The following is a 21415-nucleotide window of genomic DNA, read 5'->3' on the forward strand; positions in this document are numbered from 1 at the left end:
TGTGAGGGCCTCTTCCCCACCGGACCACATTCACCATGTTAATGGAGAGAGATGGAGAGGACTTAATAAAGCTTGGTGGGACACCTGCTCCTAGTCATCCACACTGGGGAATCTGAGCAGCCTGGGTGTTTTTCACACGAGGGGACTCCAACGGCCTGGAATCGAACACACATACACACACACATTCACCCAGGCAGAGACACACAGGGGCTCACAGGATTTGGGATTGAATAACTGTTTTTCAGCACCTTGGAGCACAGACGGCGAGGGGCCCTGCTCTCAGAGGGCTTAAGGAGTCCTGCTCAAAAGCAGCAGCTGCCTCGGGACCTTTCCCCCCTCGCAGGGGCCCAGGGGATCACGTGGCTCGGCTTCAAATCAAGAGCCTTTTAACCATTTAATCATTTAGCAGAGAGCACACACATATCATTCTCCACCCTAAACAGCTGTCACGGGGCATCCAGAGCCGCTGAAACCATAGGACGTCATTAACCGCCATAAAACGTGCTCTGAAACAAGTTAGTATTTTATCTCTGACACAAAGTTATCCCATGGGATGCTACTCAATCAATGTCAGGACGTCCTGGGTAAAGAGCTTTTGATGTGTACGGCTGATAAATTGCAGTCTGCAATAAAAAAAAAAGGCTGTGCAAGCTGCAATTCAAGTTCATTTAAATTAGTGCTGTCAATCGATTAAATTTAATCGCGTTAATCACAGTCCTGGACTGTGATTAATCACGATTAATCGCAAATTTTAAATACTAGGATAGTCCTGTTAATGTGCTGAAATAAAGAAATGCATGACAAACTAGTTTAAGGAAACAGAACTTTTCACATCTCTGCCAGGAATGAGACATAATCCTTATTATTCTTTTGTTTTAATTCAGCCTTTATACTGGCAATAAAACGTTTACCAAGCCACATCGCTTCAATCCCAGTACACATTTACCCAACTATTATCAAAAGTATGTCTAAATAAATGCAACTAAACATTTTCTTGCGACCTTAAATTAAGTATTATGATAAAATGCATTATGAAGAAGAATTGGACCTGTTCTGCAGGTGCTTTAGAGCTAACATTAGCATCATGCTACATAAGACAATTTATGAGATTAATAGTACACTTTTACTCAGAACTCACTTTAAACCACCAACGAGTGTTTGTAATAACTTCCTTTTGCGATCACGTGTGTATATGTAGGCTATATATATACCGCGACCCTAGCAACGCTGGTTCACTGTACCCTTATCACATATGAATATGCATATCTCTCGCTCTCTCTCTTTCTCTCAGCGTTCGCTTCACTTTTGTTTAGCCTACATTCTTTAAATATTATATATTTTTCTAAGTTGCTTTTGAGCATACTTTGTGAAATTGCTTTGTCGATATATACATTTTTTTTCTAACATTGTATTTGAGCTTCATTTTACATCTGATATATATATATATATATATATATATATATATCAAAATTATAATAACAAAAAAATTTCAAAGCCATATACAAGATTAAGCAAAATATAGTTGACATCCACCAAGTATCCCCACACTTTCTCTCTCACACACACAAAACCCACATCAAACTAAGTAAAACCGACTGAGTTTACCAACCACAGTAACATCTAAAATGTACAAGACTCATTTGCCAACAGGAATCAGTACTTCAGAAACTCAACAAAACTACAGAAAGATCTGAAAGACAAGTGTTTTCTCCACATGAATTCTCTGTCGAAATCACTTGAGGAAAGTTTTCCATTTGATTGGCACTGAAGGCTATATTTAGACAAACAGCTAACAGACGCACTGGGACGCGCTCAAACAATGCAGGACGACACCGAATGTAAAAGCGGCCGTCAATCCTCATTTCAACAGAGTCATCTGGTGCGGCAATTCTTCCAGACCTTCAGGAATTAGCAGCGTGATCAATGGATATATTTTCCCTCTTTTCTTCCTCTCTTGGGTGAGGCTGCTAATCAGCAACACCAAGCTTAGCAACATGGTTTGTTTAATTATTCTGGTAGTTTACAAGGAGACTGAGAACTTCATGAAAATTAAAAAAAAAGAGTGGGGAGAGGGTGGATCGGTGTGAAAAACTGGTAATAAATATTGTTGTTCCAGCCCTAATTAAATTGTTCAGTAATTTCTCAACAAAAGAGAACACAGTTTATCTGTTTAAAATCAATAGCCCATTTCACGGTGAGCCACGTCCCAGCAAGACGACAGTGTCATTACTTATTCTGTTCTCTAAGCTTCCACTGTGCCTGTTCTCCCAAGGTTGAATCTGTTATTTTTTCCCCCTTGTTTAAAGGAGGGAGGGAGAGAAAGTCAATAATAATTCCTCTTTTATAAATGGATGGATTTGGCTGTCATGGGACAGCTTTTCAAACGCAGTGTCTCAGCTCTCTCAATGACTCTTAAGTAATGTCTACAGAGCCACTCACGCACAAATAAGATCATTAAAAGCACTGATTACCTCTGAGCCTTCACCACTCATCTTTAAAATATTCTTTACTCTGACAAGTGGAAAGCCAATTTAAACTGAGATGTTAAAATGAGCCGAATGTGATGTGCTGCAGCGGAGGCTGTCTTCCAAAACAATTCAGAGGCGGCCCGATGACTGATTACCCAACCGCTTATTTGTTTTGAAACAATTACTGGTAATCATATTGATGTTTATGCGCGGTGCCCTTTCTGAGAAGTAAAACTCCGCTTTGTAATTACATCACTGGAATCTAATCAAGAGGAGATAAACCTTCACCTATGCTAACAACATATTAAAATGCAAATCAGCGCAGATGCGGACTCGTGCGCACTCGCAGGCCTAATTATCCAGTGATGTCACAGACGCAGTCCTTGTGTTCCATTTCCTTGGCAATCTATCAATCTGAATCTGCTCATTAACTTTACAAATATTAACGATGAGACGTACAAATCGGAAATGATCTGTTTTTGATGAGCGGCGCAGGTGCGGACCAAGCTCGGCGGAAGCATGACATCACTGTCGCCCTATCAGACAGACATCATTGAGCCCTTGGACTCGCATTACCAGATCGCCCTGAGGTAATGCTACTGATGTCAGATCCTCTTCGGGTCAGAGGGCAGGACCCCTCACACTGTCGTGACTCGGACCCTTCGTCTGGGATGAAACGATGTGTCTGTGGTGACAGTCTGGGTTTCAATTAGACTCAGGGTTTGAAGGCGGACAGATGGTGTGAGACGGTCCTGCTCTTCAGACCTGAAGGAACAAGACTGCCCTTAGCCGACCTCCTAAGGGAGACGCATGGGATGATCCGTTGAGCAATGATGTTCCATGTCAATAATTCATATCCATGCAGAGAACACCACACAGCCTAATGTGAACCATCTACAAGTGCACGACTGCAGAGTTTCATCAGTAATAAAGAAAAAAGGCATTGAAGAATTATCCAGTCCAATTTACTCCCACAAAATGGCTGTAGGATCTTGGTTTCTGTAAAAGTACGCTCATTTAAAGGAACTTTTGGCTGTGAATCAGTCAGAGATAAATGAGGGTAATTACACACATGGCCCAACTGTTTAAATTAGGTTACAAGTTAGGCTACAACTTAGGCTTTTAACTGCTGAGCTAAAACGAATGCTGAAACTGCTGGTTTTCTCTGGCAAAATACATGAGCTGATTTTTTTCTTAACAACATGCCATTTCTGTAGTGTTCACATGCTGCGCCTCTGATCTGCTCCCTAAAAACATGTAATAAATCAGACGATAAAAGGGACGGACGAGAAGAGACTCAACATAGAATTTGATAATTTTGTCACCTTTATGTCATTCCAAACCCGCATGACTTACTTTTGTCCATGTAACACAAAAGAAGTCACTTTGAAGAATGTTAAAGATGCTCTCTTCCATGCAAAGTCAAAAAAAAAAAAAAAGGACAAAAAAAAAAAGTGCACCAGAAAATAATTCAAATACATTGTGTGTGATATTTTCAGCTGCCTGATAGTTTCGTGTAAGGGAAAACAATGCAATAAATCACGTATTTTGTGTTGAAGTGTATCCTTGACATTATATTAGATAATGACTATCATGCAAATAAAATCACAAGAACAACAGGACACAAGGGTGAGTAAAACTGAAAGTTTAATCTGAACAAACTAATCATTTATAATAAATTTACATAACATTTTTTAATCTGAGCAAACTTTTGGATATTACTACTACTATTATTATTATTATTATTATTAATCATGAAATATAAAAAAAAATTGCATTAACAGTAGTAATATCCAAATATAATACATAATTTATTATATTTTTACAGTATAATAAAACATTTAAATCCGATCAAACTACAACACTAACAATTTTAACTTTTTTGTGAAACATTTCATAATTATATTTCTAAAAATCTATATAATACTGCATTCATAATATTTTACATTAATATGTAAAAGGTATAATGTATGTTGTGTAGAAATTAAAAATGATTTTTTTATAACACATGGAGATCACATACATTTACATAAACATTTACATATCCAACCCTCTACATTGCGAGTAAATCACTCGCATATGCGAATAAATCTTCACTCTGGGCGACTAATGATGTCTACTATTAGCCACTGGCTAATAAATTCTCAGATTTTCCTCGCCAGTGTGCGAGTTGGATGCCAAGTATATAACTCGCCGAACGAGTTTAAATATATCTGTATATTTAAACGTACACAAGTAAATAAAAATAGATAGTTATGCAAGTAATCATCTAAAGTAGTTTTGCTGAAACTGAACAAACCCTGAATGAGATGACAGTCATCACAGCTATTAAAATCTTGAGAATCATTCAACAATACCACATTAGGAAAAACTTATTCCTCTACAACACACCCAGCACAATACTTCATTACACACCCAGCATATTTTCCATGATGATAGCTGGCTGACGCTCAAGAGCACAGTGACTTACAGCTCCACCTGCAGGAGGACCCGCACGGTGCCTTTCAGCTAAACTGCAGGCCAACCAGGACTAGGGGGCAATAGTGTGCACATAATCATTCGGCTCTGTTGGTAATGAGGTGCTAGGGAGACAGTAAGCACAGAGCAGCAGGTCTGAGGTCAGTTTTATAGAGTGATTCGAGATGATTAAAGTCAAAGCTGGTGTTTGTGGCCATTCGAAACCCTAGAGCCAAGCGTACAGAACCAAACACTTAACCAGGAGTGAAGAGGAAAAGGCATCCGAATGCTGTCGTAAACATGGCAGGCATGCATGCTTGTAAGCAGAGCGTGGAGCAGGACCAGCCCACTGCCAATCAGGCCAGCATTTAGTGCAGCAGGAAAACAGACGGCCTGGCTGGGCTCCACGGCGGCCCGCAGCTTAGCAATTAGAGACCGTCCAGCTTTGACTGGAGAACAAACAGACTTAAAAAAAAAAGAAAAAGAAAAAAAAAAAGACTCTACCTGACCCCCTGTAACACTTGGCTACAACCTACCTAATGCATCTCAGCAGAAAAAGATCCATGTTCCCACCTGAGAGGGCAAAGACCAATGGAAAATCCCATAGTGGCCATAAAAGCCAATGTTGCGTTTCTATGCTGGGCCGCAGTGTACAGTCTGGAGTTTCCTGGCAGTCAGCTTACTGCTGCCGTAATTCACAGCACATAAATCTAAGCAGTCATAACGTACAGCAGAGCTTGAACGATGATGAAGACTGAGAAGAAAAGCGAGAGAGAGAGAGAGAGAATACGACAGGCGATATCCTCTCTCTCTCCTTCCTCAAGATCAACTGAGCAGAGACCGGGCAGAAGTGGATGCAGAGCTGAGCGTTAAGAGGTTACCGCTCGGACATCGAGCCATTAGGGGAAATCACTTAGAGGACTGGCTGCGAAGGGATGGCTGATGGGAAATGAATCAGGCAGGAGCCAGAGTTGGAGTCGGAGCCACCAGGGACCATTGATCCTGAGCTGAACGAGATTCTGGATCCTGTAGACAAACCACCTGCTTTAAGCCTCCCTCCTCATCTGTAAGGTCGGGGTAAGGTCACCGTCTTGACCCCTGGAATGTGATCCTGAGGTGTGGCGCTTTATACGCGCTTCCAGCCAAGGCTGGACGAGCACTGGTGCGCGTCTGCCAATGGGAAGGCAGAGTAAGGACGGCTCACACAGGGATAACCTAACAGTAACATACAGTACAAGTTTTGTGGCTCATTTAAGTGAACAATATGTTTTTCCGAGTGTATAGCTCTCGACAGAAGTGTCAAGAACGCAATGCCGGTGATTAATTGTAGCCGTCTCCTCCAACTCTAAAAGCCAAGCATCCCAATATATTTTTTTCCTTTCTTTAATGTTGACAAAGCGTTTTGCCCCAAACACTGCTGAGTAAATGTTCATACTGCAAGCATGCACAATTTGCAAACGGTTTGTCCTGCTCAAATACACTATTTTTCATGATCCTCCATGCACCTGCAATTTAGCTTTTGGTGTGCAACAGCTCTTTTTCCTGCCCGCTCACAAATAAAGAACAGTACACTCATCAAAATCTCAGCTCCATCTGAGACACAGGAAACAGTCAGACTCCGCTCTCTCCGGGGGGAGGCAGATTGCCTGTGGGCTGCGTGGCGTTAGGACAATCTACAGAACAAAAGGACGCAGATCAGAGCTGGTATGTTCTGCGATTATCATGGTATTTATGAACTCAATGCAATGTGTTCTCAATAACTTTGACGTTTCAGTATATACAAATGACTCAATTCGAAAGTTTTGAAACAAATAACTTCAGTCAAGCTTTGCCTTTCAGCCTGGGAAGCATCTCAATTGTCCGTCCCTAGCTAAACAAAACTAATCTGAAATCGGATAAGATTTCCTGCGGTGCACGAGCAAAAGCCACCCTGCAGCATGGTGCCGTGTGAAACTTAAAATGCCTGAGCATATGCCTCCACCTGCTGGGTGCCAGTGGTACTTTATCTGGGGTCTGTTCACATGAGCTGATATTTTTTCCAAACATGCTGCTGTGTTACTAGACTAGAGGCAGCTGCTCACTACTTTAAAACACTGGCACACATGGCACCTCTTAAAACAGAAATGACTTCTATTACAATGACAAAAACACATTGCAGAGCTATATACAAATATTTTTTGTCTCTTGATATTTGTGGAAAATTTCAAAAATAAAAAAAATAAAAGACTAGTCATTTATTTTTTATTGCCACGTCAGCATCTAAGGCTAGAGTTGAAATACAAATAAATCCAAATAAAACAAAAACACAGCAGATAAAATTACATAAGATTTTTTTTAAATAAAATCCATTTCAGATAAAATCTTACCTAAATCGAATAAAATCAAATACATAAAGACATTCTCATTATAGATGCAAAGAAGCTGTGAAAAATGTAATTTCCAAATTATTTACAATTATTAGGTAAAAATTAGCTAATGTAAAAAAAAAAAAAAAAAAGGAAACAATCCTTAAAAAAGTAACTACAAATAAATAAAATCATTTAAAATAATACATTTAAATAAAAACAATATATTCATAGATCATTATAGATATAAACGTTAAAAAAATATTTGTCACAAGATGGCAGTGTTGTACAAGTGAGTTAACCATCTGGGTTTCTACAGGGGTCAAGGTTTTTTCTGGTTAACACGGCTCAGTTAAGCCCCTGCTGGTAGATTCTCTAACTACACAATCTTGTTCTAAAAAGCTTCTATGAAGGATGTTCAAAATTTACTTTTTATTAATGGCACCAACAAAATATTTGGACACGTTATCGGTCATTTAATTAATTTCATGACTGAATTTCACTGCATTAGTGGCATCTGTAAACAAATTATAAACCTATTTTTGTAAAAAGCTCTATTTTTCGCTTTTACCATTATTTTCCCTTCACCCAAATGCACGGTGGCTGATAAAACAGGATCTTGCCTTCCCCAACTGATACAATGTTCTATGAACAGATTAAAGAAAACCAGACAGATGGGACCAATTAATGCCAGCGTACTGCCAGTCTACAGCAAAATGCCAGGGTATCTGTCTGTGATATAAAACTCAAGCACTCTTCAGTTCAAATGACCCAGAATGTAAATGAACAGAATTATGCAATGCAAAAATCTATATTTAAGCAGTAAGCTCTGAGAGGTTGGACAATATTGTGAATGTAGTAATGGCTAAAGGCAGATGTTGAGCACTACACACAGCAAGGCAGTGACTGTATTCATGAAATTAAATGCTGGCAAAGCAGCAGAAAACAAAAGCCGAAATTCTACACCTTTTACAATTAATTATGAACAATATTTGAATTATACAGTATTCTACTTCAGGCCAATTCCAATAAGCTGCTTTTCATGCAAAATAAAATATAATAAAGTGCTATTTTATTTTGTTTTAAATAAATGGGTAATATTACAATTCTTGAACCGTCTAAATACATCTAAAAACACAAAATCTACAAATATAAACTCTAGCACGTACAGAATGAAATTGAGATTTACACTCATCTACATTTATTAAATTTTCCTTAAGTTTCAAATTACTTTTTTTAAATTAACTTTGAGTGAAAGCATATGATCATGCAAAATATCTAATATTGACCAATACCAATAAAATATCAGCCTAAAAAAGGATAAGGTATAATATTGCACTTTCATAATTACAAAATTACAACTACAAATTCAAACAGTTCTACAATAAACAAAGATTAAACTATTGGTTTAAGCGTGGGTCAAAGAACAGCAACTAGACAGAGGAACTGAGATCGGGTTGAATGTGCTTTAAATGCAGGCTGAATCATATATAGCAGGTTTATCAAGTGTCGTGATTACTGAGGAACATGTCTGGCCTCTCCACCTGTTGCTTACTGGCTGTTTGCCTTTGTGTCTGGGCAAAATCTCTGTTAAGCACAATGAAAGAGAACAGAGTGCATTTATAATACTGCAGACTCACCAAATCAGACCCTTTCAACCTGAAGTGGTCGGAAATAAATTGAACACACATCGATGCACAAATCAAATTCAAAAAGGAACATATACATGATGAGAAAGTGGGTTTAAAAAAAAAAACAAAAAAAAAAAAAACTGCTCAATGAGTCGACTGTGAAAGTAATTGTTGTGGCAGCTCTGAATGTCACTTCTTTCAAAGGGTGCTTTGGATCAAATGCTTTAAGGTTTAGAGGTTGACATACACCTCCACACTGCTTTAGGCAGATTATAGGACTTTTCTCACTTTTGTATGAACGTCTGAATTCTTTAGACACAGTGGGATGTAGGGTAGCGCAGCTGAGTAAACCAATACAGGGCAAAAGGTCTCTGTCTGATCCATGTCTTTCGGCTCAATCTCAATTTAAACACTATAATCTATGAATCCAAACAAAAACAACCCTACAACCTTTGGAATGAATTTCTGAGAACAGCTTGTTACACACAACCACATTCTGATCTGGACAGCCAAACATTTCCTATAACCTTAGTGTTTTGAAAAAGAGAAAAAAACATTAACAAAATATTTAAGTCATTGTGTGTTCAGTGTTTATATTTAAATTTATAGTACATAATACAGTGTCAAACATATAGAGGATTCACCATTAAATATATAGATGCTATGATCATTAACAGTTTTCATATGAAGTTCTGCTGACATAAGGTATGTTTTTAATATGTTAAGTGTTATCAGTTAAAAATGAACACTTACAGCATTTACTAATCTTGGTTAATGGGATGGTTCACCCAAAAAATGAAAATGGTCATTTACTAATGCCATTCCAACCCTGTATGAGTTTCTTGCTTTTTTTGTTGAGCATAAAAAGATGATATTTTGAAGAATGCTGGTAATCAAACAGTTAATCTTTCCCTACTATGGAAGTCAATGGGAACCAAACTGTTTGGTTCTTCAAAATACTTTATTTCTTATGTTGAACACAAAAGATATTTTTAAATTAATTATTTATAGAATAAAAAAATAAATGTTCATTATCATCCATGATACAATAATAAATACCAAAAACCACTGTTCATTGTTAACTCAATGGCACATACTGTATGAAGGTAATAGATCATGTAAATTCAACTCACAACTTATGGTGTTTTTGTCTAGTGAATTTTTATTTTTTATTCTTTTTGGGAAAGACCATCAACAATCAGTATGTTGTTAAACAACATTACAACATATTAAATTCATTGTACTTCTATTCCTTCTTGCAAAATCAATAAGCCCACTTATCAAACTCTGTCCATTCCAGAATCCACTTGGTACTTTCTGACCAAATATAACTGGACATCAATAATTTCCAAACCAAGATGAATGAGGAGGAGTACTGGGTAAAAAATGAAGTTCTCAAAACCAACTACACTGAAGGAAAACAAGTTAAATATATCCCAAATTACATGCAATTACATGCAGTAAACAATACATCTCTGTTCTACTTCCTAAGGCTTTCCACTAACTCCTAAGCCCATTACCAAAAGCAGGACATACTGTACTCTACGTTGAGCAAATGTAAACTGTAAACTTGCTCCAGCCACTCAGAAAAGACAGCAGAGTTGAGTGCAGATCAGCTGGATTGTGCTAAAGAACATGCATATCATATCAGCCTTTATGCTGATATGATAATGGTGCATATCAGCCTTTTATGATGCAACTATGACATCAAAATATTTAGACAAAAGTGCACGTTACCATAAAGCTACTGAGAGTTTTCCCTGATGCTGAAATTACCGGGGCCACACTACCATATTAAATGACTGTATCCATCTGAGGGTCTAATCATTATGGGATTCACTGCCGAGACCAAAGAATACAATTTCAGACTTATCAAATACTGCTTTCACACGATTAGATCAAAGGAAGTGGGATCAGATGAATCCAGCCGTCTGAACATAATTCAGAGTTGTCAGTATCCAACTAATGCGTTAAACATCCTTATAATCTTTGCATTAAAGAGGATTAATCGTTTAGATCAGATGCTAATCAACATGGAGTAACATCAATGCACAAGATGACAAAACTACAATGGTGCTTTGGTAATGCATCATACAGGCACTTTCCTCCTGAGGAGATCTCACATCCTCTAAAGATGAAAAAAAGTGAAATTGCTTTGTTGGCATACAGCCATGAGTATAAAACCTTTTAACACACATGCAACTTATTGAGTGCTACTAAATAGGTAATTACACTAGAGAAGCAGATTATGCCACACGCCAGTATGAGAGCTATTCTCATGAACACTAGAAATAGATTTTTCTATTCATATGAAGGGGTGAATGTCTATAATCAGTCTTCAATATCACTGAACATACCAAAATGGCCTGTGTTAAAAGACACTGGTTAAAAAAAAAAAAAAAAAAAAAACACTTACATTTCCTTGTGTTTCTCTTCTGCTAATATCTGGTCATTTGGCTTGAGTCCATACCTGTAAGACACACAAAGCATCTTTGTAACACCAGATCTACTCATCAAGAACAAGTAAAAGAAACATCTGACTTTTTTTTTTTTTTTTCATTCAGTGATACTAGTGGCATTAAATTACGGTTAAAAACCCTATGTCTAAAGTAATTCATGTTAAACAAATTTGTACCATATTTTGTCACGTGCAGCTAATCATCTTGAAACTTGAAACTCAGTCAACCGAAATCATGGCACAATCTACACAGAACAGATCTATCCACCCCGAGATAAAGATAAGCACATGCGACAGCTCATTTTAGTAAGACGGCTGTAGGTGAAGGTCTTAGGCCTAACACAAAATAAAGCTTCTTTCGTTGAGCCATAATCACTTCATCAACTTAAAACATCTTTGGAAGGGAGAACAACTTCATTTAAACTGAACTTGGTCCCTAAATCCATCCAAAAACATGGTCACTCATGAGTCATTTGTAACAGAAGAACATGAACTTGGTGCACTTTTAAAAAAAATGGAAACAAACTGCCTGTAGTCTGTGTTTATGGTACAAACGGTCATAACAGCTCATCTAATAAGGTTAAATTTTACATCTGAAGAGGATTATGGAACTAGACACTGACTCATCGCAACTATTAGAGGTCTTATGAAACAACTAAAAATATTTGGAGCAAAGGCAAAAATACTAAAATGACTTGTGTATTACTTACACCGCCATTAAAGGTTTTTGTTGTTGTTTACTGTCAAAAGATAGTAAAACCATTTATAATGTTTAATCTTAAGACTCATTTCTAAAGCATCATGTGATGCTAAAAATTTTAGCTTTGCCATCAGAGCAATAAATTACATTTCAAAATATATTCAAATTGATCAGTTATTTTGAATTGTAATATTTCACAATGTAGCTGTTTTTGCTGTATTTTGATGAAATAAAAGCACCCTTGATATGCATTTCTTTAAAAAAAAAAAAAAAAAAAAAAACACTTTAAAATGGTAGTTTATATGCAGGTAAACTGGTGGGAATCTTATGATTCCCTCTCAAATGAAAGGAAAGGTTAACAAATTAACCCAAGGAGTCAAACCTTAATTTGTCCATGAATAATGTCTTAAGAGAACATAATAAGTGACCCAGTGGCATTGCTGAGATTTAGGTGATAGAGCAGTTTTTTCGCTTCTCATCATCCAGACAGATTGCTCAAGTAGCTAGAACTCTTTTTCCATTATCTTGAAAGTCTTTTTATATTCGGTATGTGGTCAGTCATGTGCTGGCCAATATCTAATCATTAAATAGGCAGCTTACTGAGCTCTCTTAACACATCTATTCTTTGACTCGGCCCTGCAAACAACAGGTCATGCAACTAAAACTGCTTTACACATTAGAATAAATTGAATGGAAACCATTACAGTCAAAGTCCATCTGTTCTGTCTGAAACGGCAGTTTTAAGATTATTAAACCTGTTTGCAATGGTGACAGTTAGGATCCAATAAACTGTAGTTTGATTGTTTAAAAAACATTTATACTTACAGAAAAAGTGACCTGGTATATTCTGCAATTTGATCTGATCAGCTTATACATTTCCGCATGAAGTACTGACAAATGAAGTGACCATAAACAAAAACAGATCAAGCCAGTTAGACCTGCACATTTTTTTTTTTTTTTTTAAACGGTTCAGAAAGGTCAACGACTTGTCAACTACTGAAAACATCTGTTTAGTGAAACCGCTCTAAGTGTGCCACCTCACGGTCACGGTAAGGCAAGGACACTAATGGCAAGTTGGGCACTGCCAGTGTGTTTGAGTGTGTAATGGAGGGGGTATTGTTTTATGACTAGTGCTGGAATGGCACTCTGTGAGGGAGATTTCCTCTCACCCGCAGAGAGTCCATGGCACATGCTGCCTCCTTAAAGAACAAGGACACGTGGCCTATTAAACGTATTAGGTTTGATTTCTTTACAAAGACGAAAGAAAAAATATTATGAACTCAAATGCTACTGGGCTCCCAACGTCTCTTCAAACCTAACATAAGCTGGCCAAAGATCAACCACTCGGTGACATGTTAAAAAAGAGGTTTTAGTTCACACGTCACAAGACAAAACGCTGACACGACACACTGATACAAAAGCAAACATACAGCAGTGCCCAGTCATGTCATTAAATAGATTCAAATCAAATTGATTTGAAAGAAACATGTGACTTACTTGTCTAGAAAGTCTTTGTCCACCACAGTGCAGATGTCAAGCAGGGGGTTTCCCATCCCGAAAAGGGCATTACGACTGCAAAACAAAAAGACATGCGTATCCAGTTAAGACATTAGGAAAACAACCGAGTAGTCCTGACAACAGACATAGCACAGTTACACTAAAAGCATATGCATAGGGCCTTTGTGATTCACTTGCACGATGTGTCTTCTAAAGATAGCAGGGACATTTCTTTGACCACAAGCAGACTATTTTCAGCATTTTCAACAAAAAATAAAAAATGTGCATAACTCAAGCATTTTTGTCTTGAGGGACTTTTCATAACAGAAATTCAGCATAAACAGGATCCATTCAAGCATAAACTACAGCACATTACACAATTTGAAATACATAAGCATTGCTTTTTAATGAAATCCACGATGAGCTACAAGCTAGATATTTTGTCTATCAGACACAGAAACAGTATTTGTTGGACCAGACACAGTTTTAAAGCAGAAAAGCATGTCATAAATATTTCAAACGAGACAGCACTAAAACATTTAAGAAAGCATTAGACAGTCACCACATCTAACAAACCAAGCATTCAAGCACGTGGCTGTGACTGAACGTTCATTCACCCTGGATCAGACATGTGTGGAGGAGACCCTAAGATTAAAACTTTGCCTCTAATCTATTGTTGACAGATGTGATAAAATTGCTCATTTTGCAAAGAGTAATTATAAAATTCTGCATGTTTTTCCATAATATATTCTTCTCTATTATTAATGTAAACAATTCAGGCAGCGCTTCCAAAAAATACAAGGAATGAGACATGATTTCTAACACAAAGCAGGCAACTAAATTTGTCTAAACGGTTATTTGCACTCCTACATTCAAAGAAAGACAATTGTTTTGTGTAAGTTATAAGAAACGTGTGAATAAGCACAGATGTGTCAGTGTGGGAGTTTTTGAAACTCGTGGTGCTCTAAAACAGATGTTTAGGAGGTGCTGTTCAATGCATAAAGAAATATATAAATATCATTTCTTTAGTGACTAAAACCATTTCTGTACAACTAAAACTTAAACAGCCATCTCAGAAACATGGTAAACAAGCAAACTATCCAGAAAACAATATAGCATCACATCTTGTGAGCTTCCATTAGCCAAAACATGACCAAATTCTCTTAAAACGACATGCTATTTGAGTTAGAAAAAAAATTCTCTAATTCTCTTTATGGAATGACAATAGTAAAACTTAGCTGAATAGGTGTCTGACTATCCAGTTTAGCCCTACCTGGCTGTAGGCATGAGGATGGCTTGAGGTGATGCTCACTGGAGTTTACTGACAGCCAGAGCGGTCTGCAATGTTAGTACTCAGAGACGCAAGAGTACCTCGCTACTGATTGGCTGAACTTGCAGCATTGTTGATTGGCTAACTCAGGGCTGTCCAAGCTCGGTCCTGGAGGGCCGGTGTCCTGCAGAGTTTAGCTCCAACCCTAATCAAACACACCTGAAGCAGCTAATCAAGCTCTTACTAGGCATACTAGAAACTTACATGCAGGTGTGTTAAGGCAAGTTGGAGCTAAACTCTGCAGGACACCGGCCCTCCAGGACCGAGTTTGGACAGCCCTGGGCTAACTAATAGCTAATACCCAAAATGCAAGTACAAACAATAATGAGCAATATCCAGATGTGACCTAACAGTCTTCTTACATGATCAGGGCTCGACATTAACGCTTGTCCGGGACAAGTGAATGTTTTGGACGGGCAAGCGAAAGATAAATTTACTTGCCCAATCGGAAAACAATAATAACTGCCTTTATTTATGATTTAGCCTTTGTTATAGGGGTGTGCGATATCGTTTGCGATAATTTCGTAAATAGACAAGATGGCGCCGCTGATGGCAGCTACTGTGCATTGCTCTCCAGTGTTTGTACAGTTTGTTCGTTTTTCCTGTTTTTTGTTTTTCAAATAAGATCAGTTTTACCAGGGATGACTTGCTGAACATTCGGCAGAACACACCACAAAATCTTTTACCGGATTTAGATTTTTCAGACGTTTTGCTGGACATTGTAGTTGGCGGAGCCGTAGCTCTGGTCAAACGCTACAGGAGGCGAAGGCGGGGAAAGAGAGCCAGCGCGCTTGTGAAGCTCAGACAGCGTGGATTTCGAACGGCGTTGCCTAGCATCCATCTGGCGAATCTCCGCTCTCTACCCAGCAAAACGGACAAACTCCTTCTGCTCTCCCGGACAAACAAGGATTTCTCGAACTCTGCTGCCCTATGTTTCACGGAAACCTGGTTAAATGGCGACATACCGGATAGCGCGATTCATCTGCCTAATTTCACACTGATCAGAGCAGATCGCGATGCAGAATCAACGGGGAAATCGTGCGGCGGCGGGACGTGCTTTTACATCAATGAGAGGTGGTGTACAGATGTAACGGTGTTAAAGAAGATGTGCTGTTCAGATCTAGAAACGCTCTTCATTAACTGCAAGCCGTTCTATTCACCGCGGGAGTTCTGCTCGTTCATTCTCGTGAGTGTTTACATTCCACCGCAAGCACACGTGAGCACAGCTTTACAGAAACTCACTGATCAGATCACAGACACAGAACAACAACACCCGGACTCGGTTTTAATCATTCTCTAGGACTTTAATAAAGCAAATCTCTCACGTGAACTGCCAAAATACAGACAGCACATCACATGTCCCACCAGGGTAGTGTTGTCACGATACTGGAATTTCTAACTTCGATACGATACCTTGAAAAATATCGATACTCGATACCATTTTCGATACCACGGTGAAAAAAACTGCCACAATATTAAGGGGGTATTTTTTTTAATTTAAAGATAAATATAACAAGTCGAGAACATGCGGTATATTTTACATGAACAAAAAAATGTCTTGAGGTACTGCCTTTGTTGATTTATTTATTAATCTTAGTTAAATGTTAATTGAAACTAACGTTTACTAATACATGTACTAATTAAAATCCAAAGTTCTATTTGTTGATATTCTCATTTGCTTCATAACCAAAATATTTCCAGATATAGGGCCCTATGAAATCCCTTTTATTTTTCCCCAAATTCCGTTTTATTTTTTTCTACATTCAATTTTTTCCATTTTAATTTTTCTGGATTCCATTTTTTTCCGTTTGAATTTTTCTGGACTCTTTTTCTTTAATGGTCAAATTAAATGCTATTAATCTAAAAACATGTCTAATTCATTAAAATCATGAAAATTATACAATTTAACATTTAATTTATTAAAAGTGTAACAAAAATGACACGTTTAGGGCCGTATGAAATGTTTTATTTTTTTCTCACCTTATGTTTTATTGTTACCAAATTCTGTGTTTTAGCATGTCTATTATTTGAATGCATACAACCTATTTTTATTTATTCTTACAGTAGCCTTATGAAATGTGTTTTCCCCCTCAGAAATTCTGTGTTGTGTATTTAAATTTTACTGGATATCAGATGAAGGCATAAAACAATTTTAATTAATTTATATTTGAATTAATGAAAATTAAACATTTACATTTTTGGCAAATGAAGGGGATTTACTATTAAAATAAAAATATTTTGTGATTATTTCTTTAAAAAAAATTAACAGTAGTAGAATTATGTACATTCTACTAAATAATAGTAATATAGCCTATTTCTGGCACACGGTCTTTAATAAGTTAAACCGAACTTTTATTTTGACGGGTTGCCGTGAATACTTCTAAAGTTCTGTGTGTGTATGATATGATGCTAGTTTTACTCAAATTAAATGGTAAAATGCTCGTAAAGTGCCTCTCAGATCAGTTCTGGAGATATTGTTGATGTATTTATGTCCTCGTTGAGACGGCAGACGCTGAAATCACCGCGAGCGCCACATTAGTAAACACAACCGCACATGCAGCACATTCACACAGAGACGCGCAGAACATGCAGGATTCATATTTAAATCCACTTTTGCAGCTTAATATTTACAGATACTAGTCCACATCGCGATTTGATTTAAGTGTAATGACCTACTTTTGATTAATTCATCCAAACTTTGACAAATTCTGTGACATTCCGCGTTAAACTGTAAATTCCGTTTTTATGACTGGATTCTGTGGCGTTCTCTGCATCGCGGAGATCATAGATCCCTACAGATAGCGCTCCTGCGGTGTTCTTTAACAACCAGAGCAGTCATCTTTCTATTCACTTCACTTTTGCTATTTAACCAGAGCGAAGGAGACGAGTGCGGTCACGTGTGGTGCTTGTCCACGCGCCTTTGGAGAGAAGTGAAAGTGACAGCTCGGCTAGTATCGGTGTATCGATACTTCGGGAAATTAATATTGGTACCGTTCAGATATTTCAGTATCGATATTTATCGAAATATCGATATTTTTGACAACACCACACCAGGGCAAGTAATATATTGGATCACTGTTACACAAAGGACGCATATCACTCGGTTCCACGAGCAGCTTTAGGACTCTCTGATCACGGTGTTGTTCATTTTATTCCGACCTACAGGCAGAAACTTAAATCTGCAAAGCCTGTGCTAAGATCTATTAAAAGATGGACTAATGAAACAGCAGGATTTACAAGCCTGTTTCTCTCTCACTGATCGAACTGTTTTTGAAGCCGCTGCCATCGATCTGGATGAGCTCACAGAGACTGTAACATCTTATATCAGTTTCTGTGAGGATATGTACATTCCTAACAGGACTCATCTAATCTACAACAATGACAAACCATGGTTCACTGCAAAACTCAGACAGCTCCGTCAGGCCAAAGAAGATGCTTACAGAAAGGGGGATACAGTCTTGTACAAACAGGCCAAATACACACTGGAAAAGGAGATCAGAGTGGCAAAGAGGAATGATTCTGACAAGCTAAGGAAAAAAAATATCTTCCAGTGATCCTGCTTCAGTGTGGAAAGGCATAAAGGATATCACCAGTTACAAGTCACCATGCCCCAGCACTGTGGAGAATCAACACCTGGCAGACGACTTGAACGAGTTGTCGTTTTGAGAAAACAAACCACACCCGCCCTGAACACCTCTCCACACAACCATTAACACCTCCAGCAACCCTCCTCTCCCCCACACCTACAATTCAAATCAGCGAAGATGATGTATGCCAGGGCCCGTATTCCTAAAGATCTGAGAGCAATTCTGAGCGAGGAAAACACAACTTTTATCTTAGTGAGGAGGGGGGGCTGACCCCGTTGCTAGCTATGACACATTATTTTGAAGACTGATTGGTTGGTTGTCAAGAAGGAAATAAAAGAGTGCTTTTAAGAGTAGGGTATATTATAAGCCTTCACTTTGAAATTACAGGCGTAACTTTTCCTCTTTTACCGTACTCGCCCTTGCTCTCTCGCTTTCTCTCTCACACACACTATATATATATATATGTGTATGTATGTATATATATATATATATATATATATATATACACACACTTTATTTTTTATTTACCATGCTGTCATACCGTATTTTATAGGAAATGAACAGCGACATAGCCTAATAAGTGCTGTAACAGACCCAAATCATCGCTGCTGCATAGCATTTTTCCAGTTGCCAGATATGTTAATGTAATGATTACGTCCATTTCTGGCGCTATGTAATTTCTGTGCGGTGTCTGAGATGTTAGCATGCCTTTAATAAGATCGGTCACAAACATGATCCCTGCACGATCTAGTGTAGCGTCTTATTTACTCACTGTCATGCATTGTGTGCAACATTTATTCTCCCTCTTCATGTTTCGTCCATTTTCTCCACTGCTAAAGAAACTCTTAAGCCCCTTAAAAGTCCTCGTCCGTACTCCTAACAATTTTGGACCTTAAGACCTCTTTTAAGGGTTAAGATGCTTTCTGAATGACTTTTTTCTTTACTAGGATCTTTTCTTTCATTTTAAGAGGAAACACATTTCTAAGAATTTTGTTACTAGGAGCAACTCTTAGCACTAAGATTTTTCATGAATACGTGCCCAGGTCTTCATGAAGAACAAAAGGAGGAAAGCATCAGGCCCAGACGGTGTGTCACCAGCCTGCCTAAAAATCTGTGCTGATCAGCTGGCCCCCCATCTTCACACAGATCTTCAACAGATCACTGGAGCTGTGTGACTGTGTCACTGGACCCCTCTGTCAAGCTCCTGAAGTTTGCAGACGACGCCACACTGATCGGCCTTCATCCAGGACGGTGACGAGTCTGCTTACAGACAGGAGGTTAAGGAGCTGGCTGTATGGTGCAGTCTTAACAACCTGGAGCTTAATACGCTCAAAACTGTGGAGATGATCATGGACTTCAGGAGAAACCCCCCTGCTCCCCTCCCAATTATAAAATAATTGTATTTGTAATACTCCCTTTTTGTTAAAATATAACAGTATAATCACACTTTATTATTTTATTTAAAAATAAAAATCTAACTAAATAAACTAATTTTGTTTTGTATAACCACAACAAATAATTGTAACTCAATTTTTTTTTCTCCCGCGGAAATATCCGCCGGAAAGTGACCTACAGAACTTGCAACCAACATTTGAACATGGAGCATAAACTAAACGAACAACTATATTGGGTGTGTATGCATTGTTCTTTTAATGCATGCATGTATTGGTGTAATGTATATATGCGTGTTCCTTACTGACTGTACAGCAGGAAGACCTTTTTGCAGCAGAGCCCGACTGCATAACAAAAGACACGTGGAGCCGGAGGGACGCTCTCCAGTGGTAGATATAAAACACTCAAGGACACGGATGTTTATAAAGTGTACACAACAACACGAACTCACCACTCGACTATGAATAATTCAAGTAATTGTGGAACGCTTTGGATATTGTTCGTAAAAATGCCCTATGATCACGAGTTTGTGATTTATGTTTTGCAGCAAAACCTAACGGATTAATCGGCATCGCTTTATAACGGGAAAATGCCCGAAACATTCTTGTCCAATGCAACGACAATGTGCTTTTGAGAGAAAGCACTGAATTGACAGCACATGGACTTTAAGTGACACGCAGCCTAGACCCCTGACCCAAAACAAAAGTGCTGGCAAACAAACCGCCCCGTGTTCAATAAAATACCAAACACACATTTTGACTGTCATTCTAAGCTCTTCAACCGATGCTTGCGTTTGCTTTACCTGAGCTTTTTTTCCTCGAGTTTAATCCTCTTGGCTTTAGGTTCATCGGACGCCATGCTCTATCAAATATGCACCTTGTTGAGCGAATGAATCATCTGACTGGAGCCGAGGCGCGGTTCGCGGATAGTTCTTCTTGTAGAATTTGCGGCAGACTAAACGCAACACCGGCGTATTGCTGCCCTCCTCAGGTCATCTGGATACTCCACTTAACACATCCTTGTGTAAAGTCCAGTCATATGCAGAAAATTGATAACTTTCGCTGATTTATAGTCCTTTATTCTTAGAATAGATTTTATACAAGCACTCGTGACTCCACATTCAAATAACTCTTGCTTCATGATGAATGACACACTCCTTTATTTCCAGTCCACATCTACATCTGGATGTTTTCCAATCTTTGCTATCCCAAAATTCAACGCACAATGACCCAACCTTAGTCTAGTTAAAACAACACTATCCTTTCTTTCTAACCTTATTGTACTAGAATGCCCTACTATTGGCTGAATATAATAATAATTTCTGCCTTTATATCCTTCATTCCCTTTGCCACAATTTTACTGTTCCTTCTTGGATAATACTTTTACACTCAACTCTACCATACAAAACTCTACTTCACTTCTATTTACAGCCTTTCTTGCCATTTCATCTGCCTCTTCATTTCCCTGAAGACCTATATGAGCCGGCACCCAAAGAAATCCCACTATATTCCCCATTATTTACACGATTCAATGTTACTAATAATTCTACT

At 38.2% G+C, this 21415-nt stretch overlaps 1 protein-coding gene across 2 annotated transcripts in view; it reads right to left on the minus strand.

Moving 5' to 3' along the window:
• Positions 1-20822, minus strand: part of LOC306884107 (adenosine kinase-like) — a 161386-nt gene extending 140564 nt beyond the window's left edge. The window contains exons 1-3 of one of the 2 annotated variants that reach the window (XM_079439791.1): positions 20668-20822; positions 13557-13631; positions 11318-11371 (exon numbers count right to left, since the gene is read on the minus strand). In XM_079439791.1, coding sequence (XP_079295917.1) covers positions 11318-11371; positions 13557-13631; positions 20668-20723 — 185 coding nt within the window. In that variant the 5' untranslated portion in view covers positions 20724-20822. Of the gene's footprint in view, positions 1-11317; positions 11372-13556; positions 13632-14829; positions 14915-20667 lie in introns of those variants that run through there. The other variant, XM_079439792.1, reaches the window with a different exon arrangement.
• Positions 20823-21415: the final 593 nt, after the last annotated feature.

The sequence above is a fragment of the Barbus barbus genome, assembly GCF_936440315.1.
Source record: "Barbus barbus genome assembly, chromosome: 18".
NCBI classification, from domain to species: Eukaryota; Metazoa; Chordata; class Actinopteri; order Cypriniformes; family Cyprinidae; genus Barbus; species Barbus barbus.